The 26,514-nt window shown below is 41.4% G+C and overlaps 2 protein-coding genes across 3 annotated transcripts in view; one reads left to right on the top strand and one right to left on the bottom strand.

Annotated features, from left to right (window-relative positions):
* Nucleotides 1-87: 87 nt before the first annotated feature.
* On the top strand, nucleotides 88-6,970 carry LOC148223433 (uncharacterized). Of its 2 annotated transcripts, none has more exons than XM_088166266.1 (4): nucleotides 88-3,981; nucleotides 4,631-4,681; nucleotides 6,196-6,255; nucleotides 6,464-6,970. In XM_088166266.1, the coding sequence occupies exons 1-4, from the start codon at nucleotides 3,979-3,981 to the stop codon at nucleotides 6,938-6,940; spliced, it is 591 nt and encodes a 196-aa protein (XP_088022392.1). In that variant the 5' UTR covers nucleotides 88-3,978; the 3' UTR covers nucleotides 6,941-6,970. The 2 variants fall into 2 exon arrangements, with proteins under 2 accessions (XP_088022392.1, XP_088022391.1); XM_088166265.1 differs by having other exon boundaries at nucleotides 4,628-4,681.
* Nucleotides 6,971-9,870: 2,900 nt separating this feature from the next.
* The window catches only part of DYNC1H1 (dynein cytoplasmic 1 heavy chain 1), a 44,821-nt gene continuing 28,177 nt past the window's right edge, over nucleotides 9,871-26,514 (bottom strand). Inside the window, exons 46-78 of the mRNA XM_014871954.2 lie at nucleotides 26,327-26,488; nucleotides 26,035-26,249; nucleotides 25,745-25,949; nucleotides 25,435-25,608; nucleotides 25,215-25,334; nucleotides 24,966-25,086; nucleotides 24,169-24,364; nucleotides 23,415-23,532; nucleotides 22,264-22,479; nucleotides 21,507-21,719; nucleotides 21,191-21,318; nucleotides 20,615-20,768; nucleotides 19,747-19,893; nucleotides 19,512-19,662; nucleotides 19,087-19,340; nucleotides 18,808-18,942; nucleotides 18,619-18,713; nucleotides 18,353-18,527; nucleotides 17,480-17,555; nucleotides 16,268-16,428; nucleotides 15,912-16,023; nucleotides 15,769-15,829; nucleotides 15,268-15,391; nucleotides 14,818-14,931; nucleotides 14,361-14,531; nucleotides 13,996-14,213; nucleotides 13,696-13,799; nucleotides 13,107-13,318; nucleotides 12,480-12,633; nucleotides 11,520-11,662; nucleotides 10,973-11,141; nucleotides 10,489-10,616; nucleotides 9,871-10,254 (exon numbers count right to left, since the gene is read on the bottom strand). Of these exons, the coding sequence (XP_014727440.1) occupies nucleotides 10,126-10,254; nucleotides 10,489-10,616; nucleotides 10,973-11,141; nucleotides 11,520-11,662; nucleotides 12,480-12,633; nucleotides 13,107-13,318; nucleotides 13,696-13,799; nucleotides 13,996-14,213; nucleotides 14,361-14,531; nucleotides 14,818-14,931; nucleotides 15,268-15,391; nucleotides 15,769-15,829; nucleotides 15,912-16,023; nucleotides 16,268-16,428; nucleotides 17,480-17,555; nucleotides 18,353-18,527; nucleotides 18,619-18,713; nucleotides 18,808-18,942; nucleotides 19,087-19,340; nucleotides 19,512-19,662; nucleotides 19,747-19,893; nucleotides 20,615-20,768; nucleotides 21,191-21,318; nucleotides 21,507-21,719; nucleotides 22,264-22,479; nucleotides 23,415-23,532; nucleotides 24,169-24,364; nucleotides 24,966-25,086; nucleotides 25,215-25,334; nucleotides 25,435-25,608; nucleotides 25,745-25,949; nucleotides 26,035-26,249; nucleotides 26,327-26,488 (5,055 nt within the window). The 3' untranslated portion in view covers nucleotides 9,871-10,125. The remainder of the gene's footprint in view (nucleotides 10,255-10,488; nucleotides 10,617-10,972; nucleotides 11,142-11,519; nucleotides 11,663-12,479; nucleotides 12,634-13,106; nucleotides 13,319-13,695; nucleotides 13,800-13,995; nucleotides 14,214-14,360; nucleotides 14,532-14,817; nucleotides 14,932-15,267; nucleotides 15,392-15,768; nucleotides 15,830-15,911; nucleotides 16,024-16,267; nucleotides 16,429-17,479; nucleotides 17,556-18,352; nucleotides 18,528-18,618; nucleotides 18,714-18,807; nucleotides 18,943-19,086; nucleotides 19,341-19,511; nucleotides 19,663-19,746; nucleotides 19,894-20,614; nucleotides 20,769-21,190; nucleotides 21,319-21,506; nucleotides 21,720-22,263; nucleotides 22,480-23,414; nucleotides 23,533-24,168; nucleotides 24,365-24,965; nucleotides 25,087-25,214; nucleotides 25,335-25,434; nucleotides 25,609-25,744; nucleotides 25,950-26,034; nucleotides 26,250-26,326; nucleotides 26,489-26,514) is intronic.

The raw sequence follows: 26,514 nt of genomic DNA, 5'->3' as shown, positions 1-26,514 counted from the left end.
TCCAGCTGCAGTTGGGCTCTAGGTATAATTAATAGGGTGTGCTTGGTGAGCCCAGTACAGTGCTTCCAGAGCAGGAAGGGTCTCTGGTTGCTGCAAGTTTTGGAGTATAACGCATGTGGCTGGTTCAACAATTACTTTGAAGTCTGGGTGAAGAGCTGCAGCCCCTTTCCATGGTGCTTCTGGGAGGTGAGCCAGAGCTTCTACTTGAGTTGCCAGTTAGATTTCACACAGCCTGCCAGGGAACTACTTAGTTGTGCTGTGTTCTGTATTCCTTGGCATTTGTCTTGGAGTAGCAAAGAAATTCTTGGTAAGCAGCTCCATCCAGCAACTTGCCCTTTGGTACTCACAATGGTTTAAATTCAACTGATTTGAGAGGAGGAGGGGTTTAAGGGAAAATGCTGACCATCTTTCCCTGCTGCTTTCCGGTGTCCATATGCTCTGCTCTATGATAGAGGAGCTCCCAGTGTAAAATAATTGACATACACCAGTGGTCTGGTGTTCTTTCTGCTGTAAGGTGAAAGAAGAGTTTCTGCTCCTAACTGTATTGTGCTAGTACCTAAACTCGGTTTCCTGCAAGCTAATTGAAAATAACATGCACAAGCTGTGGCTTTGTAAGGAGATCTCTATGTCAAAGCAGCACTCGGAGGGCAGGGAGAGATGATTCCCTGTTTTGTACATAGGTGGGGGGCAGTGGATACACTGCAAGCTGAGGAGTTCAAGCTCGTCTTCCTGTGTGTCAGTTCACTAGACTGAGGTGATCATATGGTTCCAAATCCTAAGATGAAATACGAAAATAACTGCTTTAATGCTGCTTACACAATTGCTGAAGGCTGATCTGTAATGAGTGGGCTATCTCCTCCATACTTCACATCCTGTATCATGACACAAAATGTTCAAAATTATTTCAATTTATGCTTACCTCATAAAGTCTGCAGAAAAGACTGGTGCCTGCATGTCAGTGAAAGCAGCATTGTCAAAAGCAAAGACATAATTTCCATTCAGCGAGGCAGGAACTGTGGTTCCCCCAGCCCTGCCTGGGCACTGAGATGTGCTTTGAACTCAAGTGTCCCTGTGCCTCAGCAGGAGCTGTTTGCTCCCTCTGGATGAGATGTCCGTGTGTTCTTTCACCACTCCTCGCAGTGACGGATGTAATGACAAACATGGCATCGAGCCAGATGCAGAAAGGGAGTTTCAGTTTTTAATGTGTGCACCAGTACTGACTCTCAGTTTGGTGTGTGGGTGACAGAAGCAATGATCAAGAGGAAAAGGCTTCCTGCTGTGATATTCAGTGTTGGAAGTTATAAGGAGAGCAGACTTCAGAAAGCTTTAGGTTACTGCTTCAAGACCTCAGTGTCAAAACTGATTCAATAGTATTGTGTCAAAACTGATTCAATAGTATTGTATCAAAACTAAAGGAGATTCTATGGTATGTGTGACTTGTGACTAAAAGCTATTTTACAAGATTTTCCATAATGTGTAAAAAATGGTGAAAATATCTTCCAATTAGTAACACTGGAATTTAAAATGTATAGTGACAATGCTAAAGTCTTTTCCACTTGATCAGTGATGGTACAAGTCTTAACCTCTCTTGAAAACTAATTTATCTGTAAGAGAATAATTCAGGTGAAACTTGCATTTTCTCTCCAGTATTTCTTTCCCTGAGAACGTGTTGGGTGTTCTTGTGTCATTCCCTGCCAGACCATAAGAAGGCATGGACTCGAGGGAAATCAGAGCTTGCTGGGGCTGGCACAAATTCTGTGCAGGGCCAAGAGTGATGAGGAGGGGCAGAGCACTGAGAAATGATGGGAATGAGCCCTGGAGGGAGCGTTGCTGCACCTCCGTGACTCTCGGGCCACCTCCTTGTTCACACTGCAGCCACAGGGTCTGGTGATGGCATCCTGAATACTCTGGGAGGTGACACCCGAGATGTCCCTCGGAATTCCGCTGTGTGACTGTAACTGATGCCCAGCCCTGCCCAGAAGGGCACGGGGAGCAGCTGTGCTATGGCAGCCTTGGGCTCTGCTCACCCTTGCAGCCCCTCCAGCCCAACCAATCCATGGAGCCCGGGGCCTGGTTGCTAACAGCTGCTGCCTGTAAAGAATCAGTCGCTAATTTTGGGCAGGTTTTTGTGGGAGTAAGGACTCCCAGCTCTGTATCTGGGTGAAGCATAATGATCATTTGTGCTCATTCAGCTCAGCTGGTGCTGCAGGCACTAACACCTTAGCTCCCACTTCAGTGGTGGGACGTGCTATGGAGTGTTGAGGGAGATTCTTGGTTGACGTGTTTTGAAAATGGTTGGAGATTCTGGAGAGGGAGTAATCATCTGATTTTAGTCTGGGTAGAGAAGGTAAGGAGATGAAAAGGCAGGTGTCCAGGAAGAAAAGAGGTGTAAGCAACAGGGTCTAGCTCAGCTGGAGGCAGAAGTGGGATGAAGGCTTGTGGGGCTTTTGAGCTGCTCCTGCTACAGCTGCTGTCACTGTCACCCCCACTGGGACTTGTTCCTGGTGCCTTTTCAGAGCAGCAACCCACTGCTGGCTTTAGGGTGAATGTTTGTTTTGCTGAGGTTTTTATACAGTAGTGCCTTCTGCACTGTGCAGAAAGATGCAAGAAAGCTAGCCAGGAAAGATATAATGTGAAGAAAAGGAATTTGATTTGGAAAAATGTAAAAATAGTTCCTCATTCCCTATAAAAATAACAAGAAAAAAGGGAATAGAGATGTGGCTTTTAAAGGGTCAAATCAGATCTGCTTCTTTGTGGAAGAGAGACCTGATCTGTGGTTCTCCAGTAACTCTGAAAAAATACTGTTCCTGGTATTTAAAACCAGTAAATGGTTGTGTTGGATTGTAAGTGATTGAGAAGGATGCTCAGCTGCGAGTGTCCCTCTGCTACAGGGGAGATCATCTTCTCCAGCAAATCACAGGAAGAAACATCTTGGATCACCTGGCTGCCTCTGGAGGGAAGAGGGGGGTTCCACTTGACTCTTCTGTCAGGCTGAGGGTCCTGTGAAGGAAATGGGGCTCCAGAAAATAAAAGGGTGAGAGCATGGGAAGTGTCACATCCCTGGCCACCAGGCCTTGCAAATTGGATGTGTGTGCTTTTAAATACATACATATATACGTGTGTGTGTATTTTATGTGCACACTTGGGAAATGTGACTAAACGTTGCAGGTCCCATACAGTCAGCCTTACAGTGGCACAAAGGGCTTTCTTTCGTGGCAGGGTTTCACTCTGGAATTTTCTTGCTTAGTTCCCTCTGTTTTGAAGGAGCAGCTCCCCAGGTGGAGGAGGTTGAGCGGGGCTGTATGAGGGTGTGGGCCCGGCCCATAAAGCTGGAGAGGCGGCAGGGGCTGGGCCTAGGATGGCTTCGGCCGGGAGGAGGCAGCGGTGGAGGAAGCGGCGGGAGACGGGGCAGGGTACGGGATGGGGATGGGATGGGCACGGGGATGTGGAAGGAAGGGAGCCCCTGTAACAGAGCCCTGAAAGGGGGGAGGAGATGCCTGATGTACAGGGACTGAATTTTGGGAATGAGGAACTGGAACAGAGGGCTGGCTTTCAGCACAGCTTTGTGTTTATCCCGGTCTAGTCTGGTTGGATATCTTGAGCACAAATAACCTCTTTAAGGATAGAGAAAACCTGTAGTGTCTAAACGAAAAGAAAAAAAACCCTCAAAGCGTCTTAAAAAAAGTTGTATTTTCCTAATGCTGCATGAAAGACCAATGAATGAAGTCTTCTTGTAGAAGACAGTGGCTGCTTCTTATTTATTTTTAAACAGAAGCTGCCTTTGATTGAGAGCTTAACACAGACTATGTGAAGGACTGATCAACTTTTCTAGCATGTAGGGAGTAGCCATATCTGGGCATTTATCTCAGAGAAGGTTTTCTCTAATGTCCTCTCCAATCCTCTGTTTTAGCAGATGCTCAAGAAAAGGAGGATTCTCTTAAAAGCACGGACTACATAGAAAGACTGGCACGAAAATACATGGTAACTTTTCTAATTGCTGCTTCTCTACCTCCCTATTAAAATACAAGTCAGAAAGCATTTTTTGGTTTGCCCTCAACCTGATGATGCAGCTGGCTGGCCTGGAAAAGAGTGCATGAAGAGCAGGTGTGGATGAATTAATTTAAATGGGAGGGATGGGGGCAACTCCTCCACTTCTACCCTACCCTCTGGGAACTAGGGGGGACTGGTTTTTTGTATGGTCTCTTTCCAAGCAAGAGCTTTAGAAAAAAATGAGCGGGTTTTGAGACATTCATCTGCAGTTATACTTCTGAGCTGTAGGGCCACTAAATGCAAAGAAACAAAGAGAACCACAGTGCAAACTAAAAAAACACTGTGGAGTTACTCATAAGCCTGAAGTAACCATTCTTAGCAAGCATGAGGCACGTTCTGGTCTTCTTCTCTTTGTGTTTTTGTGGGTGAGGAGTGATGAGAGATTTTCCCCTTCTATCTCACTTGCACAACCCAATCAGCACCACAGCTGTGGGATATTTGGAAAGACAAGCTGGCTTCAGATGGGGAAGGTTTGGAGAAACTCAGCACCTATAGCTGGTACTAGAACTTCAGCTTCAGCCTGAAGCTGCAGTAACTTCTGCATTGAGTGACATTTCTTCCCTTTCCTCCTCTGCAGCAGAAGTGCACAGTGGAGTCAAGCACAGAGTCTGAGTCTGAATCCAGGGCAGAGGTAAGGACTGACTGAAATGTTCTGACGGTGATGTGATTCCTTGATGTGTATCCAACTCTTCCTTCAGCCTCAATAGGGAGCATCCAAGGCATGTTGTGGGGTTGTTGATTTTGTGACTGGAAAAAAACCCAAAACAACCCTAAAACAAATAATACCCTTTCCATCAGGCTCTTTTTTATAACTGTTACTTTTTTATAGCTATTACTAATTTTAGAAAAGTTGATTCTAGGGGCATGAGGCAGGAAAGAGACAGTATTTCAGGAAGATGAATGCTAAGAAAGTGCTGACCTGGGCTGTTCCTCGTGGTTAACCTTCAGCAGCTCTGGGTGGAGAACCTCTACCTTCTGACTGTCCCTTTTGGAGGAGATTAAGAGCAGCTCTCTTGCTGTGGCAGTTAGTTATGGATACTGGTAACTTCTTGAACATTGCTCTGTGAAAACAGTGTGTTTAGTGCTGGTGAAAAAAGACCTGATACTGGAGTGCAGAACAAAACACTTAATTCGTGGGTAAAACTCTTTGGAATTGATGCTCACTGTTGGTCCATGTGAATCACTCTGCTTTGTGACTTGGAGAAGCTGCCTGCCAGGAATCTGCCACCGTTTCACCTTCCAGAAAGGTCAGGGCAAGGCTGGAGATGTCTGTTCTGGAAGAAACCAGGCTGGAAGTCCAGCTGGGCAGGGTGGCAGGGGGGCTTGCACAGGTCTCAGCCTGAACAAAGAGCCGGCTGCTCTCACTGAGGGTGCTGAGGCAGGTGCCAGGCCAGGACTGGGGGATTTATGTGCTCTTTGGAGAAGCAGAAGAGCTTTGTAGGGGTGTCTCTGTCCCTGAAGCAGCACAAGAATACATAGTTACAAACAGTATTGGATTTCAGCTCCTCTGATAAAGCCTTTGGTTTCCTGTTGAGCCCAGATACCTCAGCCCTGCTTTGTCTCAGCTGAGCTCAGTTCTCCCCCTTCCCACTGGAAGCAGCACGGCACTGACTGGCAGTGCCTAAGGACCTGTGGTGGGTCTTTTCCAAGAAGAACTTTCCCACTTTCCTTGCTAAGTTCTTTCCCTTTGTGAGACTTGGTACCTGAGGTTTGCTTTCTAAAGGGAGTCTCCCTACATGGCTTTTTGAAAAAATTAATTATTAGACCCAGACTCTAAGCGCTATTTTGGCATTTCAAATCATCCCCATGTGAAAGAACAAGAAGGGACCTGAGTGGGAAGAAAGCTCTCTAAGCTCTAAATTGTATCTTGACTACTATTATTTATGTACATTTTTGGTTTATTTTTCTGGTGGTATGTAATTGCTCATTGCTCTTTAGTGCAATGCTTTAAGTGCACTAAGACTTAGCATAGCTCTGTTTTAGGCTAACTTTACCAAACCTTTAAAAGTTAGACTGAGATACACTTTTTATTGTCTTTTAACAAAATGAGGTTACAATCTGGCTTCTTCTCTAGGATATCCACCTACTCTATTTTTTGTTTGGTAACTTAGGGGAAAGTGCCTTATGTTAACTTTTCTTAAATAGGTTGTGCCTAGCCCACTTGCTGGAGGACCCAAGAAACGAAAGGAATCCAGGGGACTACAAGTAGGTGTTGGGTATTACAGTTCTTGGTTGTAGCATCCAAAAACTAAAATAGAGGTAGGAGTGTGTGGATAAACAGAAAAGCTTCCACAGTAAGTCTGTGACTTAAATTGAAAGGCATTTTGAAGTCCATTGTAGGTTGCATCTTTTTTGGTTTGTTTTTTTTTAAGGACAAATAATCATCCACCATGTTTAGAGATGTTTATTTTAGTTTTTAGATCCTTATGATGGTGATTCAGAAGATGCATTTGTTTACACTGACTGTGGTATAAAAGATGCACCATGGACAAACAGTGCCTCAAAAGCAATGCCTTTGGAGGATGCTGATACTTCAGAAGATGAAGAATCCTTCCCTAATCCTCCAAATGTCACTGAAATGCAGGTAGTAAATGACTGCAGAGCAGCCCTGGAGTTTCCCGGCCTCCAGAAGGCTCTGTTGCTGCCTCCAGCCACAGAACCATTTACCCCCACGGGGCTGACACCTGACCACGCCTTACCGATCGTTGTTAACCCTTCAGTCCCCGCAGATCTCCCTGCAATCCCGGCTGACACTGCTCCACAGCCCCTGCTTGCAGCTTGCTGTGATGGCACAATGGCAGAGCAGCCCGTAATTAAAAGAAAACAAGGGATTCTTGTTCCAGAGGGTGCTAGTGAAAAACTAAGGAGAAAGAAATTCCGTGCAACTTAATTTAAGGGATGAATAAATCATTGGACAAACTCTTCTGAAGGCTCTTTCCTGGTCGAGATTTCTTTTGCAGACTGTACCTGAACTAAACAGGCTGCCTCAAGCCTGTTACAAATGCACTGCACTGTACAGTAAGCCCTGAGATCCACCTGAAAAGCAGAATCAAACGACTTGTGTGGCGATTCCAGTTATATCCACAGCATGACAGACAAGCTTAGTGCCCAGGTCCTCTGGAAGCACCAGCCACAGTTCTTGTGTTCAGTACCAGGAGGCAGCTGCTCAGTGTAATTCAGTGTAATTTCACCAACACTGACAAGGGTTTGTCGAGGAGGGAAAGAAGAAATTAGCAATTAGTTTCCAATAGCTATGGCTTGTCTGGCACCTTCTTCATGTCATGTTTGGCTCTTGCTGTGTCGGACTTCCCTACAAATGGTGAATGATACAGGTTTGACTAACAACAGCTGAATTGCATCATGCTAAACTGACTGCACATACTGGCAATCCAGCATTTATTTTCTCCTTCAAAGAGGGAGAAATTGTCTAGTTGCTGTTAACACAGCTGCTCCTACCTCATTTGACCAACGTTTTGGGCAGTTTGTGTGTAGCTGCCAGATCAGTGTTTACAATGTGATGTGGAACACATTAGCTCAGAGCTTCTTAGTGACAGCAATCATTCAGGAGCTCCAGGAATGGTACCTACAGATGGGAGGCCAGTTAGGGAGCAAAAACTGTGTCTCTGATCTCCCTCTCTTGTATGGTAATTTCTTTTAATCAGTTTAGAATCTGTGTAGTCCATTTGTGTGGGAGGGGAACTCCTAACTATGAAAGTGCAATGATGGCTTGAAAGATACTAATACCAGCAACTTGTGAAAGCATTTGTTTTGTACAACTGGCAGAGATTTCTAGTTTCCAGTTTCTTTCATAAGATGATAAGCCACTCAAAATACTATTTAACCGCTAGCATTGCACCCTCGCACCTGTGTATTTATTTTATTAAAGCAACTTTTCTTTCATCCTTATTCCCCCAGCTAGAAATGGTTTTTAAACAGCTTGGAATATAGGTGGTTAAACAGTAAGTTTCAGAGGCCTTTGCCTCAAGACAGAAGCTACTGTGGTTGCCCCTTGACTTGTTCAGAGGCGAAGATTGCTGCAGTGAAAACTGTGAAGTTAATTGAAAAAACCCTAAACAAACCCACAACCAACCAACCAACCACTTGCAGCTATAGGTTTATGTGTACTGCAACTAGGCTACAGCTCCCTCTGGCATGAATACAGCTCTCAGCCCCATCAGGTGAGGCTAAATAAAATTGAGCACCCTAACTTTCAAACTGCAGCCAAAACCTCTAAACTCACCTAAAGAGGATTTCACTTTCAACGGAACTGTTTCACACAGCACGGAAAAAACACAACAGGAGAGGAGGGAAGTAAGTGGAAAGGTAAGCCACGTGGGACAGTATCTACTCATTGGAATATGTTCATTCAGTATGAGAATCCAGCTGTGCATTAATTTGTGAACTAAAATTGCACCTTTCATTAAATCAGGCCTATGCAGAAGTTAACATAAAAGGCTTAAAGAGTTTGGGAAGCTCAAGCTCTAGGACACACGGAATTCCTGATCTCCCCATCAGCATTTGTCAATAGGTGGAACTGGTTTAGGCAGAGTTTTAATAGTAGCTCTAACTGGTACCACAGCCCAGGTCATGAGGCTGTGCACAGACAGCAGTTGCTGAAAGGAAGGTGCATGTTCAGTGGAGCTGCCAACAGCCAGCTCTTGATTTAAGCTAATACTTCATACTGCAGCTGGTACCCAGAACATGCTGCTAGCAGGAGGTGCTTTCTTCTGTACAATGTAATTGAAACTATGCTGGAGGCAGTGATACCAGTTCTGATGCTGGAAAGCAAACCCTTTCATAGAGGCTGAAAAAAAGCAAAGGCATTATAGTTACAACTCATCTTGGATCATGATGCATGTAGTTCTCATCTCTGTTCCTCACAGCTGGGGAAGAACTGCACAGAATACCCGATTCACTGGTCTGGAATTCACACTTTGTAAGGTAAAAAAAACCAGCCAGGACAGTTCAATCTCAGGGATTAATTTTCCAAAACAGTAGGAAGAGGGCAGACAGCAGAATTGTTTCAGTAAACAGCAAGCACTGACCAAAACAAGTATGTGAGGCAGGCTGAGTTAGGAATTTTTCCTCCCAGCACAGGCTTCTACTATAGAACTCCTTATCACAGAAAAACACTAGAGCTGATGAAAGTCACTGCTATTATAGGAGCAATCAGTGAAGGAAGGGCTCCCAATATTTCTGTTTTGAGATTAGAAAGCTATGTACCTGTGTTTTTCATATATGTCTTTGAACATTTGACTTTAGCTACTGTCAGAGAGGACAGCTGTTCTGAGAGGATGGTCAGAAAAGTAGAAATGCTTAACCAACGAATTCAGGATCAGAAAAAGCAAGCAAATGCCCAAACCATTACAGCAACCCAAGCAATTAGCAGGAACTCTCAGCTTTCCTAATTTAGTAACAGTTGGGTCACATGTGAGTCTCAAATAATATTGTAACATTTGATAGCCTCCTCTTGGGTTACTGAGACATGAATCTGGAGACATATTTCACCACAAAAGGAGTTAAGAGAATAAGAAGCTCTGTGGTCAATAGGACAAGGAAGTTTAGTTCAGGATGCTCCAGCTCCTCAATGCGTTGTAGCAGGTGACTTCAAGTGAGACCCAGTCCATTGCAAATAATTAAAGCGATGGCCTGAATTAACACAAGACATGTCAGGCTTTGTGTCTTACTGCACTACAGACTTACATTCCAAGGTTCCTGTTACTGGAGGTTAGCTTGAAGAGCAATTCACAGTTACTCTCTGAAAGGATCATGGTTTTCCAAACCTTCACTAAGAATTAGATTAACAGAAATAGACGGTCAAAATTTTTGCTATATATTTTATTTAATATAACATAATCCATCAAATATCACATCTACCAATAACCCTCTAAAAATCTCATTCAATTTTCCTTCAAAGACATCTCTCTGGCCTATCAGTTTCCCACTGCACCATCACTTTTTCCAGCCAACTTGACACAAATCCATCTGCTAACCTACCCTGATTACAAAAGTACAGGTGAGCACTACATAGAAGACTGACACTTACTCTAGCATTAACCAGTGAAATAAGTTTGTTCACTCAGTGCAGAGAACTGCAACACCACGCTCGTAGAAGCTGCGGGGATCTTCCTTGGTGGCTATTTCGAAGTCAACGGTGAAAATCAGATCAGCACGAGTGAAGTTCAGATACACTGGTAAAGTAACCTAGAGAAAAACATTAATATAGAAGAGTTCTGTAAGACAGCTGAAGAGTGTCACAGGTTTCTATAACACTGTATGGTACCAATGAGATGGGAATTTGGTCTCAGATAACTCAGTACTCAAAATACAAGGAAAAACCCCAAGACTTAATTTGGTTTGTTGTGTCTGGTACAAGTATCCATAAAGCCTTAGGAAAAAAATTGCTAGGGATATCAAAATACTTTCGTCAATACTTACAACATTTGCTTTTTTATCAGCGTTTGTCTGCTTGATCCAGCGAAGCTGTGTAATGGGCAGGACAGTTGAAATCGCATTTGACAGCGACAGCTTGTTGTTACTGCATGTAGCTCCTTGAAGCTTCAGACCTGCAAATTGCAATACAGTTTAGAGTTCTAAGAGCTTTCACACATCCAAAGGCTGTCTCTTTCTGTATCATTTAAGGGCTAAGTTCTCTAAATAAGTATTTCATACTGCAAAATGAAGAGATTGTAGGTGATACACTATGCAATGCCACTTCAATATATACTGACCCCAGTCTAGAGATTTATTAGCATTTAAGTACTTCCCTAAAAACTAATACCAGACTAAGCTGAAAATACTTTCAGAAAGTGTGTACTAACTTTTGCAACAACAGCATCTTTTTCATTTGACATAGCCTATTTAGTACCAGAAGCTTCTGAACATATTTCAGAGCAAGGTCCCTTCCTTCAGGTAAGTTTACCTGTGACTCCAAAGCTGCAGGCATCCAGGACTGCGTTCTGGGTAGTTGTAACATTGACCTCAAGACAGAGTTCTTCAAGGGACCAACTGTTTGCTTGGGCAACATATTGTCTTGTAGCAGTAATATATGCCTCTGGTACAAACAGGCCACCCAGGCACACATGGATGTTCTATTTAAGGGGGAAAAGATAGGGAAAAAAAAGTATTTCAGCTGCACTATTAATTAACGGCTATTATAAATACTTCAGCGATCTATTTACATTAAAATATTCCTGCTACTACTGGAACACAGTGTAACTGCTAAGATGCTTTATGCTCTAAGGCTTTATCTCCTGTTGTTCCACAATACTAATGCTCCTTCTGATCTCTGTGCAGTTAGCCTGCTAAGCCTCATCACGCTGCAATCAGGAGATGGCTCAGTCGTATTTACAGACATTTCAGAGAACACTGACTCAAGTTCATTGACTGAGGAGCTATTGAGAAATCCTGATGTGAAGGAAGCAGTTACACAGGTCCACCAATAACCCCGAGAAGTCAGCACAAGGTACCTTCAGTTCTTTTGCTCCACCAGATGCAGCTGCCTGGGAAATATTCTGGAGCTGTTTAATGCGCTCACTGAAGTCAGACACCCACTGGATAACAGTCATACCAGCTGGCACCGTGTAATGAGACCAGCTACGAGGCAAAATACCTATAAAGATGTGATTAGAATTAAGTTTTGTTCACATATACAAGTTGAAATTACACACTATATTGAAACTTTGAAGATGTGGACTGGAATATCAACCTCTATTTTAAAAGGCTCTTCAGTAAGTGAAAGCACTTTCAAAGATTACAGAGCAAATGGCCTCCTCTGTATTTAAAATGCCACCAGTTACAGACACCCTTCAAAAGCAGCTACAGTTACACACAGTTATTTATTGCAAGACCTAATCTTCAACTCTGCATGAAAACTTGAGTTCTTTAGAAAAAACTGAAGAGGTCAAGTACCTCTGTTTCAGAAGATACTTTTGTTCAAATCACCACGCATAACAACATGCAGCATGTCTGTGAAAATTCCACATGTATGTAAAATCTTTAAATAGAAATTCAGAGAACTTGAATATTTTCTCAGAGAATTTATAGGACCAATATTACTCATCTGGTGGTATAAATGACTTTGTTCTGTCACAAGTCAGAAATTGAGAGAATTTAGTAATATTTCAGCCTAGAAATTAAGCTGCTAATATAAATTGTACAGAAAAGCCTAATAATATTACTATTAAAGCCTAACTAGAACTATTACAGCCTAGTTATTAGGGTATTATCAACCTCAACTTGAAATCTCATACCAAGCCAATGGGAATTTTATGCTCAAATTTTAAGTACTACTTATGTCAAATGGCGAAGTCTATCCACATTTTTCTACCATTTTTGGGTATTTTTTTTAAGCTGCTGACCACAGCAGCCTCTTACAGAGTGCAAGAAGCAAACAGAGCCCTGGGAGATGCTAATTTGAATTCCCATACCTTTCACCAGCTCATTTATCAGTGTACGCAAATAATTGGTTTGTTTCTTCTTCCCTTCACACACTTGAACCACATCTGCCAGGTCCTGACGAACATCCTGGAGCAGCTTAGCTCCCATTTTCACCTCTCTCTCAAAGAACCGGAACAAAGGATCCTGATGGTCAAAACATTCAAAGTAAGCTGCAGATCAAAGTCCTTGCTGGAAAACTGCTACGAAAAACAACCCCCGAATTCTGGGTGGATGGAGCAGTGACACTGTGACTACAAGCATTGAATACAAAGACACAGCCTGTGGTGCAGAAAGTGACTGCAGAAACTGTTTCATAACCAAGAATCTCCTCTCCCTTGGACAAGCAAGTAGAAGTTACAGTTAAGAACAATTAGGAACAATTAATGCAGACTGCCTGGCTAGACTGTTTGCCATTGAATTTCTTCAAATACTACCCAAAAGATATTTAGGAGCATTTCAAGAAACCCAGCACAGGTGATTATATGGCTATGGCACTCAAAATCAGCATCAGTGCAGGTTCCACTGATCCCTCAGCAGTGTAATTGGTACTTGCAACTCACAATGCACCTGAACTTGTGCTTTTCCTATGCCCACATTAAATAAAACATAATTCTTACTTTAATGTTTTCCACAGTCCGCTTCAGATGGTTTAGAGTTTGTGGGATAAGGTGAAGCCAGTTAGAGGCTGTGGTATGCAGTGTTCTCATCCAGGCTGGGCGTCCATCTGATGTAGAATCAGTTCTTGTCTTCTTCTCAGTTTCTGCGTAAGCCAGATCATCCTCATCCTCCAGCATCTGCATTTTCAGCATTTTACTGATCATATCTATGCCTAAAACAGAAGATTTGCTGTTAGAGAAGCAGTGGCATCGAGATTAAAACATCCCACTACATGCAAGAACCAGGACATTCCATTATTCCTAGTCTAGACCTAAGATTCAGAACTGCTCAGCTGTAGGTGGCTCCAGAAGCTTACAATAAAGCTTTTCAGAATCAAGATAGGAGCTTGCCATCTGGAAGATTAAATGTAACTGGCTTTTTTGATTCACAGGCTCCTGGTCAGTTTTTGGATTACTCAAAAGCCAATTATATTGAGGGAGAAGGAGAAAGCTAGCAACTCTTTAGCAAAATTTTTATTTCTGTTTTGCTTTTTAGCTATACTGGTGGCCTGGTAATCTAGGGTAGACATTGCTGAAGTTCTGGATTTACCTTGTGTGGTGAGAAGAACTTTCTCTGCATTATTCGGCAGTCCCAGCCATGATGGTGTTTGTGTATCTGGGAGCATCTCAACCCACTGGACAAACTCTTCACGCCTGCAAGTCAGAGTTTTAATATTCATTAAAGGGTTTCCTCTGCTAGAATGCCAAGGTAATGCTTTGCCTGAGGCAGATGTTTACACAGCACAGAAATACAGGTTATGTGCTTGGTTTGTTGTTTCTCTTTGTGTGCAGTTTTCTAATAAAAAAAAAGAGTTGTACATAAGAGATCAGGATAAGGAAAGAATGATACCTGATTCCATCTGGCATCTGAATATCCTTGTGTCCATCAACCTTGCAAGCCAGTTTGAATTCACTGTCAAAACTTAAGGTAGTGAACAGACGTTCCAAGAAAGTGTTTAACAAACGTTGATCAAATTCATTATCGATACGACCTCCATAGATAGACTGGGCCATCAGTGTCTTCAGTGCAGACCAGGGGATCTTATCAGGGGAAATGTTTTGGCGACCCTGTAATTAGCAGGAAACAATTGTTGAATTGCCGACAGATTTTTTTGTGCCTACTCATTTAACTTCCTTAATTTTTCCAGAACAGACTGTTTCAGTGAAGATCCAAAGTAATCTGTTACCTGTGCCTAAGTACACAACACTACTTGCCTTTGCTGTATCATCCAGCCAGGTATCCACTGTGTCACAGGCAGATCTCAGGTCAGACTCTCCAAACTCGTACTTCTTGGACCAACCCAGGGGAGCATAGCGCAGGCGCTCTTGGATAATGGCATGGAACCAGGCAAGGAGGAAATACAAGCGAGCACGCTCATTTGGAGACTAGAAGTAGTGAGAAAAAGAACAACACAAAACCAAACAAACTGTTACTCAAGTGAACTGATAAAACCAAAGCCTGCTAAAAGACTACAAAGTATCAGACTTAATGCTGGATTGCTACTGAAACTGAATACATTCTACCAACAGAAAAAGCAACTACTACTTTACTTGGGTGAGGAGAGAAAAAACACTTCAGGTACATCTTAGTATCTGAGGTTTTATCATCTAAGGTAAGATTTCAATAAACACGTTCTGCCATTTAGTTTCATCAAGACAAACCACAGCTCACCTTGCACATCCTAGAAACTGGAATGCTACTGAAGGTCCTCAGCATGTTTGCCTTTACACCAGGAGGAGGCTCAAACACGAAGATTCGTCCGGCACGTAACAAATTCACTGGCACCTAGAGAAGATCAATAAGCTCAAATTCAGCTGCTTTAGCCTTCACTAAATTAAATCCCAGCACAATTTGCATTAGTTTCAAAACCTCATGGTGAGCACATGAAGTAATACCTTTCTTTTGGAGGTTAGGGGAATCAGTAAAAAGAACAGTATGAAGTTTACAGCTACAATTCCGTTATCAGAAAGCAAGGCTAATAACTGCCCTGACAGGCATGTATTTTCCTTCTTCTTTACTACAGAAAGGCAGTCATGAGAGAACCTTCCCTGGGTGGGGGGGAACTCTTAGATCTGCAAGCCAGTTACTCTGCCAGAAAATCAAATTTTACATCAGTGTTACCTTTGGATTAATCTCCATGGTAAGGAAGAGTCTAAAGCAAGCATGAGGTTGCAGGGAATGTAGTTTCTTTTCCAGTTGCATGAGCCAGCCAGGTGCCAGGTGAACGTTCTTCAACATTACCCATCTGTGAATTTTTGAAACAGAACAAGTGCTTTTTGGTGAACAGTTTATGGATCCTGGCTGTGATCATCACAAAGAGTAACAGAACATATCAATGCTACAAATTTTCCTCCCTCTTTTAAACTTGCCTTCTACACAGAATCAGTCACTATGTACTATAAATGGGTTAACTTTCTTGTTTTGCAGGCACAACCTACTTCTCCTGAAAATATTTAAACACAAGATGTAAACAGATGTGCTTGCTATCCTAAATTTAGATTCAAGAGACAGGCCTACCTTTTTGTTTTACTCACAGTTTTACCTCTTTTTAACCAATAGATAGCTTCCCCCTTTTATCTTTCTACTAGGCAGTATTCTAGCTGAAAATTAAATACAACTTACCTTCCAGATTTCACTGCTGTGTTTATTGCTTTATCTGCTTGGTTAAATCCTTCAGCAGAACCTAAAAAACAGAAGGGTTGCTAAATCTCTTACTGCTAACATTTTCATTTACGCTTAGATGTTGAAATAAGGTATGCTCTTACCAATAGCAATAGAAGTTATCTGCGTGTTCTGCTCAGCTGCAAGGTCTTCAACATGACCACTGGCATCATAACCAGGCACTGAACACATCAGCACAGGGGTATTCGGTTTCACCTGTGCTCCAAGAAATTGAAAAGAATATGAATCAATCACTAGATAAATATGAGAATAAAGTAAGCTCAGTGTTTCTTTCCTCTGTACAACTAAAATCACTATGTTACTCTTAGTTTTACTTTAAAAAAAGAAAAACAGTCCACTCCTCATACCACAGAAGGGTAAGTAGAAGAAATTAGATAGCTTAACTCACTGTGGAACTCATGCAAGGTGGCACTAGGCATTTCAAAAACAAGTATCTTACCTCTGTATCCACAATGTGTGTCAGATCTAAAGGCTGCTCCATAATGGACATGAAAGACTCTCCAAGATTTGTTGACACAAAGGTATGTGCCATGGCCAACAAACGATCTGGACGGAAGGCCTGGATCAGAAGCAGGCGATGAATGGCCTGTCCAATGGGAGCTGGAAAGGAGACAGGATTAGATGGACACATGTCATACACATCCTCTCTTCAATTCTCCATTCAATTTCTCCCCATCTTGTTCTGAAAACTACATATTTAGAAAGTTAATTATCCTTTTGGAAGATCTGATGCAACATTTTAATGAAATGCTTATATTCTGTTTTCAATTTGATAACGATAAAAAAATCATCAGCTTCAGCTGGTTTACAAAATCTACAGGCTAGAATTATTGACATGAGTGATTGTAATTTCCAGGGACAACAGATCTTTTCACATGTTCTCACTCACTAAATAATCTGCTCTTCTGCTAGACTTTGAAGTCATATACACTTGACTAGCATGGATAGGGTACATAACCTAGAGCTGCTTCAGTTAATGGTCCAGCAGCTTTAATAAGCAGCTAGCAAATATGAACGTAGAATCCTTAATTTAGAAGCTACAGGAATGAGCCCGGAATGATCAAGGACAGCAAACACTTCCTAAAGTTACCTTTCAGATGGGGGAGGAACTGAAGGACAACAGTTATCCTCAAGCTCTCACTCTTAAAAAATTATCACTGACAACTAATGTAGCAAGAGGTAAGACTTCATGCTTAGGTACAACTGCAGGTCTAAAAGTCTACTAGACCAGCCCTGTCCATAGAAAATCTGTGTCTTGGAGCTTTTTAGAGTGTTAAGCTATTTCCAGACTGGCAATGACTAAGTTTAATCCAAACTATTATGCAGTCTAATGAGATTGCAGAATTACATTTCATCCCCAGTAGAAGACCAGATCACAGGTTAAGGTGCAGCAACCAAGTGTAGTAACTACAGTTTAGAACAGTTTGGTTTAAAAAACCCCAGTGAAAACAAACAAACCTCCCAGAAAACCCCAAAACAACCCAGAAGCAAACCCACTAGACTTAAGGTTCTTATACAATCCCAAATTTATCTTTTTCTCAACCATTAAGGTCCAAAATTAAATTCTACATTAGAATTGCTCTTAAAATCACAGTAACTGCTTAGATCAGTACAGTACGACTGATAGGGACTACAGTGCACCTTCACTTACTTGCAGGTTTTTCTTCAGTCCAAAGGTATGGTACAGTCTGTTCTGGGGAACTGCTATCCAGCCAGATACAGAATTGCTGCATTGAAAAAAAATATGCAAAAAACCTGAAGTTGAGTTTCAAGGTATCAGAAACCTACAGCAAGGACATGTAAAACTCAGATTACACTTTGTCTATTATCCTATCTTCAGATGTGCCAAATCATTTCACTGATAGCCTCCAGCACCCTTGATTCTACAGATGTCTATCAAGTCCCAGACCAAGCTGTATGTTATTTTACCCCGGACTGAACAGTTTGAGAAAAATTATCTGTCGTAAAGAGAATTCAACTTCTCATATAAAAATTAGGCAGGGCAAACCAAACAGGTACTATTTAAGACATGGAAATAATGTGTGACATACAGTTTCACAGTCAAGACAAAGATGTTTTACTCTTTGAACATTTCAGTCATGAGAAGGTGCAGTGTTCAGTAGCTGAGTACTATCCAAATTGATTCCACATAGGCATGTCCCAGAGCCCGCCATAATGAAGTCATGTATGGCTGGGGCTGCTCCCCTCTACTGCACAATTATCACACAATAGTGAGGGAGAAAAGATACACAGTGCCACAGGGAACCAAAGCTGGTCAACCACAAAGTCATATGAATGGTAAAACTGTTTCTGGATGATGAACAGTGCTGGTCTTTACAAGTTTCACAGCTGGGTTACAAAAGAAGTAAGAACATTCATTTCCACAACGACAACTAGTTAATCTTTAGGACTTCCCTTTCCACAGCAGGAGAACTTACTTATAAAGCATGAAGCTTTTCAAGCAGACACCTGAGAAGCTTAATAAGATAGTTCAGTGGAGAGACAGACCCTAGCGAGCACTTACCTCATCAGCCTGAACTTTTGAAACAAGGTCCTTAAATGCAGGAAGGCAGCTCAACCTCATCATTGCCTCTGTTTGCTCTACAGTCAAACCATTGATTTTGGGGAGAGATGCAGTGTTTAGTACAATCTCCTTCCCTCTCAAGAAGTGCTGGAATTCTGCATCATATGTAGGCTCCCTAATTTAAGGGAAAAGAAGACTTTAGCTAGATGCCTTCAAAACAGCCCTCCATTATTCAACTGAAGTGAAGCAAGAAGACAAACATTTACCCAATAGTGCCTTTCAGTTTGATCCGGGCCAACAACATGGCAAACGTTATGTGATCCTGGTGCAGCATGCCACGTGCCACTCGATTGAAGGCCACCTAGGAACAAAACAGAGTACTAGTGTAAGAAGCTTTGAACTCTGACCCTTCAAAAATTACTGAAGAATTACATTTATTAATTAAAAAACTGAACCTGAAAGAGATCCTTTGTGATGATTGAGAGACGATGAGTATGGTCTGTAATTCCCTTTAGATTTGGGTTCTCATACAAGACATTGTGATAGATGTCCAAGAAAAACTGGAGGGAGTATTGGTACAGGAAATGTATCTGAAAGAGAAGAGAGTTTATTTTTTCTCTCCACAATCCTGCTGTTTGATAACCAACAGAGTATGCCTACCAAACTGCAATATTGGGCAGTGCCTATTTAACCAGTAAACACTCAAAGCTCCTGACAGGAAGAACTCAACCTACCTGTTTCAGTGACTCCATAGTAAAGTAGATACTGCTGCAAGCCGTAGAAAGAGGCAAGTACTGCTGAGAAACAGTCTCTACTTCTTGCATGACAATATCAGTCTCTTCTACTTTTCTGGTGACCTCTGCTGCTTCCTTCTTCAGGTTCTCAAGCGTAGTAATGATGGTGTCATCATCCAGGATACGTCCCTTCACTTCATTAAGTGCTTGTAGAAGGGATTTTTCCAGCTGACGTAAGCGCAGCTGAAATTCACCTTAAAAGAAAAAGAGTCACATTGTACTGATATATTAAAGAATTACGTGACTTCTGTGACTTTGCCATTGGGCATCCTGAAAAAGAGTATGAAGACATTTCACTGCATACTTCTAGAGAAAACCCACTGTATTCTTTTAGAACAGGAGGAAGTTCATTTTGGTAAACATACCCTGAAGCTTGAGGAGATCAGAGCGTTTTTCATCAACATCTGGTCTTTCAGCTTTCAGGACTTCATTCAGACACTGGCTCTGCAAGCTGCTGCGAGTTACTGTGAAGTTCACAAATGTAACACGAGAGCAGAGGTCTGGTGGGAATTCAACCTGTCACAGGAAACATGAAAATAATTTTCTCAGCTCTGTTCACGTGCCATTTCTTCAAACAGGACAGCTTTTGATTTTACTTACTGTTGGATCTCTGGTGGAAAGGAAGATAACGAAGGATGGTGACAAATCAATATCTTGGTCTCCCAGAGTAATCAGAACTCTGCCTCCAGTTCTTCGGACTTCACGATTCAGAACAGGATTCAGAACTGGATCGTAGCTCTCCACATCCTAGAAAGACAGATGTGTTAAAGACTGATGTTTGCAAACATCTCAAGCTAAAACTCCCAATCCAATAGGGGCTTAAAATTCTGGTATGCAAACAATTGGCAGTTGGTTTGGAAGAGGGATCACATTCAGAAGGTATTTGTACTTTAGATATGTAGTTGGGCTATACAGGTACAGAAGGTAAGTATTATTAGTGGCTGGAATTTCATCAGTTCTACTGCATGTAAGCCCTATTCTAAACAATACAAGCAACAGCTATGATCTTTTCCATTTCCATACTTAGAAGTGAAAAATATACCCATTTCAAGTCAAAGTCAATTATTCCTATAGTTGCCTATTTCTTCATATTACTGAAATTTCTCCCTAATACTCAGAGTAGATCTAATTCTAGGTAACTAACCAAATTAGTTGCCATTATCTATGGCTAGAAAAAGCACACGAAAACAAAGAAACAGATAGACAGGTTGCAAGCAATTTTATAGTATGGAAAGATCATTTCAAAATCAAACAATTTGATCTTGAAATGGTGGAAAAGGAAATACCTTCTTTTGATTTTGTAGCTAATTCTTCTCAAGACTAACATCACATGTACTAGTTTCCTTGTTAAATTGTAAATTGAAAATAAAGTTGCTTGCATGTCACTAAGAGAACAATTGTAAACTTTTCTAATACACAGGACAGAATACATGAATTTAAATAGCTTCTATATGATCATGCCACTAACCTGAACTAGAAGTGGGTTACCAAATCTCAAGGCACTTTCCAAGTTCTTCCTGAAAGCATCATCCAAGAAGCTTGTACGAGTTATCTTACGGTCTTTATATTCATTCATGATAAACTCTGTAGCTTGCCCAGAGGGATCGATGATCAATGGATACCTTAGGTTAATAATAAAACATTTTCATTTTTTAGGTTTTGACTGCAGACAGTGTCTAAGCAGTTTTATGAATTTATATTGCATTATTAGTCTCAACTCTAAAACCCTGTTTACTCCTTCACTAAGTTGCAGAAGGTTCAATGACTCACTTCAGCTTTGAAAGGTAAGTTTGTATTTGGGCAACAAAATAGCTCAAATAAGAAAACAGTTCAAGCAAACTTACTATAACTGCTAAGCATAACAAAAAAGGCAAGGAAAGGTGAATGAGTTTTTATGTTTACAGGTTTGAGAAGCTTTTATGAACATTAGAGGTTCACACCCCAGTGAAACAGTGCTTTGAAGGAGCTACTGTGATTCAACAGGTGCAAACTCTGCCTGCTGTGAGAAAGCTGCTTAAAAACGTCACATCTTAGAATGAAGTACCTGTTAAAGCGCTTGAGCATGATGGCATTCTCCGTGCACAGGTCATCTGCAGGCAGAGAACTTGCTTGCCAGCGCAGCCGCTCATCGGCGTTGGAAAGGTACTCGGTCCTTGCGATGTCTGTGCGGAACTGCAGCAAGCAAAGAGTTCATGTTTAACCTGACATTCTCCAACCAGCTGGTGAAGATATTTTAAGTAAATGCAGCTCTACAAAACTGCAACAGCTTTCCAACAGCTCCATTCTTTACCTAGCAATCCTACAGCTGAACTCCTGCAGTAAATCAATTTATGGTTAACTTATCATGACTGTATCTTTACCTGGATATTTGCTTGCTGCAAATGGTGAGACCATGTAGTGAACAGATTCTGACGCATCTGCTGATCAAAGTAGCCAGCATAGGCAATAAAAGCTCCCGAAAGTAAACAGTCTCCTGCAATTGTGGACATCTGGTTTTTAAAAGTCTCACTTGTCTTCTCCCATCTTTCACGTTCAGCAGAAAGACTCTTCAGAAGAGCTGTGCTACGGTTTACCTAGAAATAAGTGAAGTAGATTCTTTAGATGATGAAATGTTCTTATATAACAAGTCTCTCAGAACACTTAAATTCTGACTCAAGGCCCAAGGTAAATTTAAAAGCTCTGGATGAGATTAAATTTGGGTTTTTTTCAGTGCTAATTTTTAAAGTTGATTCTAACTGGTACCTCGAGGAACTTAAAAGTGCTAAGTACTAGTACAGTAGCAACATACTAATGAGATCAAGTATACAGAGAAATCCACACTCCCCTTCTTGAAGTCCCGTTAAGATACTACAATTCCACATCCATGCCTGTTTTCAAAGGCTTTCTACATATTTTAAACCTTATGAGAACTGTCTTGTTAATCAAGTAGCAAAATGAGTTGTTATTTCTCTAACCCCAGACAGGTTTCTTGAGAAGACTCATGACACCCAGAGATTAAACAGTTCAAATACATTGCACAGGGAAAGCAACCAAGTCCACTCTCAAATTCGAAGAACGACTCTAATTTGGACTGTCAAAGATCAAAGAATGAAAAATTATTGATATATGAAGTCTTACTTTTGCTTCTACAGCAGCCAAGTCTGCCTTAATAGCTTGAGCCTCTGAAATCAGTACTGCATATTCTTCTTTGTAACGGGCAATACTGGCCTCAAGATCACGAATCATCTGCTCCACTTCATTTGCTTTCTGTTGGTTATCTTTGGCATCATCCTCCAGCTTCTGCAGTTCATTGCGTAGAGGTTCCACTCTTTTCAACATATCAGCATAGTTCAGCTGCAAATTGTAAATAGAATCTTTACACTTTCTAAAATGACATGTTACCAGGAAACAGCATTCAGGTATGTACTATCAACTGCATATTTTCAAATTTATGTACTTCTGACCTGTGTAAATTTAATAACTACTTAAGAGAAACTTAGTATTATCAGTCCCTAGGACTCTGATTTAAACTAAGCACAGAAATATAAGAAACTGCTTTTTGCAAGATCCTTGTACTGCTCTGTATATTTACCAAGTCATTCAAAAGGTTCAGACCCCATTAAAAAGTGCACAGTATTGTTTTACATAAATATTCAATGGAGTGCCCATGCCAGTACTTTGCTAATCTGCCCTTCTTACCATTGAAATGAATAAAGCTAAGCCACAAAACAATTAGGACAGGGCCTGTTGGCAAGATTCAAGTTAAATAATCTCTCCAGATCATGCCATTCCAAGCAGGAACAGTTTTAACGAGCCAAGTATTTTGCTGTATTGGAACACCAACAGGCAAGTAAAATCATTCTTGGGTATCTCACTCTGGGGGCAAGATTCCCAAAGACTATTCCTTTAGGAAACTTAAAAGTCTGCCTTGAGTGTATCCTACTCTGAGGCAAGACAAACGCAGTCTCATAAAGAGGACTGCATTTCATTTTCCAGTGGAGAATTGTCTTGTCCTGTAGAATGACATCACCTACAGAAAGTATCCACCAGTGTTCACTGTAAACCTAAAGCTTTTCAGTGCAGAGGCTTATCACGACTGGCCAATGGTTCTCTGACATGGCACTATATATCCCATGAGCATTCATCCACACCATTCATCCCTTTTCTTTGAAGCAAAACAGCTTGCAATACTTAGCTGAACAGAGGTAAATTCAGGACCTTTAGACATTGCTATGTGCCTTCTGGCTCACTCTTTTCACCTTGCCTTTGCTTCATCAAGCTGACTTTACCTGCGCAATTGCCCATTTCACCATAGGTCCACAGGCCAGTGATGCTCTGTTTACAATTTCATAGTTGTAACTTGGATTTGACAGGTAGTTTTTCTTCATCTTCTCTCGGATGGCATCACTGCAACAGGAAAATTTTTACGGATAGCATGAGTACACTGTATGTCAGCACACAGGTGCTCAGTATCCCTTTGTCTAGCCTGCCTTCCACAGCTGACAAGAAACATTTCCTGTCATTTTTGCTGAGCAGTAGTTGGGATGTTCAATATGTTATTTCAGAAATTACAGCTTACAGGTGATAAAAAAATATCAATATTTTAAGATTAGTCATTCACAAACTGCTCAACTCCGCTCTAAAAAAACTGAAGTTGGAAGGGAATTCAGATGTCTCTAGTCTGACCTTCTGCTCACATTCAGAGCCAGCTAGGAAGCTGACCTCCTAAGCTACATAAAGTCCTCAGCAGCCTGGTCTGTTATTGCTGCAAAGCCACTTTCAACTGACAATATGGCTTTGGACACCAACACACTGCTTTGCAATCATGCCATTAAGTCACACAACAAGCACCTGCTTTGCCCCAATTTTCATGATACACCTTGGCTCCACCAGCCTATTCCTGTACCATCTGTCTGTTCACCATGTGCAATAAGCTAGTGTCAAAAGAAGTCAAGTGCTACCAAAGCAATTACACCCAAGAAAGTCCAGTTAAGACTCTGTTCTTTGTAAATGGTTTGTTCACATAAATATCTCGCATTTTACCTGATTTCCTCAGCAGAGAAGTTAACAATGGTTGGAATGAAGTTCTCTCTCATGATGATGGAACGTATTTGTTTCCAGTCAGTGGTGCTTTCACCCAACAGCAGGCAGATGGACTCCAGTGCCAACTTCACTGCTGCAGGAGGATTAGCCATGGAGCGGACCTCTACCAAGTGCTGCTTCTTTATTGACTTCACAGCTAACCAGTGCCAGAAAGACGAAGTGTTGATTGGGAAGAAAACATATAGTTAGCAAAGTATCCAGTAGAGTATCCTGGATTTGTACAAATACTTCAAACTTCTAAAAAGGAATATGAGGTTATTAGAGAAGCAGATACTATTGAGTAACTGCTTTACAAGACACACGTCCATGAATGTCAACTTGACAAATGAGCTCAGGAAACTTACTCTGCTGCCTAAAAATTATTCACTCAAACCAGTGATTTGTCTACCCAGTTTAATGAATGGACAGCTTGACTGTATGCTGTCTGTTCAGCTGCAAGGCATCACTGCTCTTTCTACAGCTGGTCTACCAGAAATTAAGCCACCAGCCATAGAAGGAGTGTCAAGAATCAAACTGGTACTACTACACAGAGAGAGAGAAAAAAAAAAAAAAGGCAAAAAAATCACAGCTCAAAGAATGTGAATTTAAAAGAAGGGATTTTTTCAACTCTGTTCAGCCCCATGCTAAAAACCTACACTTTCATTAGACAGGACCAATCCAGATCACAAGAAACCACATTCCCATAGACCAGTTTTAGATCCAAGACCACAGTGTGATCTTTTGAGGTGCTAACATACCATTCTGAGCTTCAATGACAGCAGGCTCCACCTTGTCAAGATCTTCTTTCACACTCATCTGCTTGTCTGCAATGACCTCTTGCTGCTTGTGCAGCTGTTCCTGAATCTCCTGGCTCATAACCTATGAAGAAATTTCACAGATAAAATACTGCTTTTTAGAAGTTGAAATTCTTCCAGTACTTGCTCTGTAGGCTCTGTTTTGTAAATAAAATAGTTGCTATGCACAGAGATTTAACAAAATTTTTTTACCTTTTTCTTCTCAGCTTCCTGTTGATCTTTCACCATCTTCTTCAACTTGTCATTGGCTGCTGCATTTTTCACTTCCAACTCCTGACTCTTTATTCTTAGGTCACGCCGCAATTCCTCCACCTAAGGTCGATTGTAAGATGGAAGAGAGAATTTGTATTGAGCATTGAGATTTATTTACTCACCCCAGATCTATAGAGGGCAAAGTTTTAAAAATACATACCTGATCAACTGTTTCCTTGATTTTTCTAAGACCAACATTCAAATGCATTTGCTGTTCCTCCAGTTCACTTCGTTTCTCATTGAACAAGTTAGCATAATGGTTGATGAAGTCCAAATAGTGGCGTGGTGTGATTGCCATGGTTCTGCCTCCTCGTTTTGCCAGCCGAGCATTAGCCTTTAGGGAACAAAGTGTTGTAGAGTATGCACTGCTTTAAAATTTATTTGGATGCCAAGAATCATAGTGTTCAGGAAACTGGTGAATGATGCCATGGCCTAGAGGTAAGTGTAAGTTAAGTGGTGTAGTAACATACCTGGTGAAGAGTCTGATGGACAAACACACAGCTGTTAACAATAGCCTCTCTGTGCGATGGTGGCTGTGGCAGCTTATCATACACAACTGGCATGTAATCAGGCACAATGTAATTTGGTTTCTCAAGATCCATCTTGCTTGTGAACTCTTTGCCAACTTGGTACAGTGCCTCAGTTGACCAGTCTCCAAACCAGTTTAAGACACATCTGAAATACAAAGCATTTGTGAAGACTTCCCCAAAGTACTGTTTTAATGGTATCTGTAAAATATGTTGGAATATGCAGCAATTACCTGTTGAAAAGTGCAGGAGAGGTAGCTGCCCTATCCTTCAGGCCTTCAGAAGATGGATTCATAGTGAACACTACATGGAGATTCCGAATAACTTGGCTGGTGAACCATTTGTAGAGTTCTTCATGTGAATCTAACATTAAACCTTCCTTCTGTGCCCCTTCTTTACACTGAGTCATGAGGGTAGCATATTCATCTCCTTCAAAGAGACCAGGAACCTAATTGAAAAGATAGTTTTGTTGCAGTTTATGGTTGTAAAAAGGTGCAAAAAAATATTTATCTAAAATCTACTTACCTCTCCATTGGCTAGGAGAGTGTTCATTCTCTCCAGGAATCCAGAATCCAAGACGTTTGACTCATCCATAATAAAAGCTATTTTTTCATTTTTACAGCCAGAGCGTCTCAATACTGTCCTAAGGTCTTCATCAAAATCTTCACCTGTGTATTTTCTGTGAACCTGGTAAGAGTTAACATTGGTCATTG

The sequence above is a fragment of the Sturnus vulgaris genome, chromosome 6 (genome assembly GCF_052056855.1).
Source record: "Sturnus vulgaris isolate bStuVul1 chromosome 6, bStuVul1.hap1, whole genome shotgun sequence".
Lineage (NCBI taxonomy): Eukaryota > Metazoa > Chordata > Aves > Passeriformes > Sturnidae > Sturnus > Sturnus vulgaris.
The sequence above is the reverse complement of the archived record's forward strand: the minus strand, read 5'-3'. Positions and strand labels throughout refer to the sequence as shown.

What these genes read in the sequence shown, in the direction of transcription:
- LOC148223433 (XM_088166265.1), top strand. An exon ending in AGTCTGAATCCAGGGCAGAG is followed by an intron (nt 4,682 to 6,195) that starts GTAAGGACTGAC and finishes TTTCTTAAATAG; the next exon opens with GTTGTGCCTAGCCCACTTGC. An exon ending in AGGAATCCAGGGGACTACAA is followed by an intron (nt 6,256 to 6,463) that starts GTAGGTGTTGGG and finishes TGTTTATTTTAG; the next exon opens with TTTTTAGATCCTTATGATGG.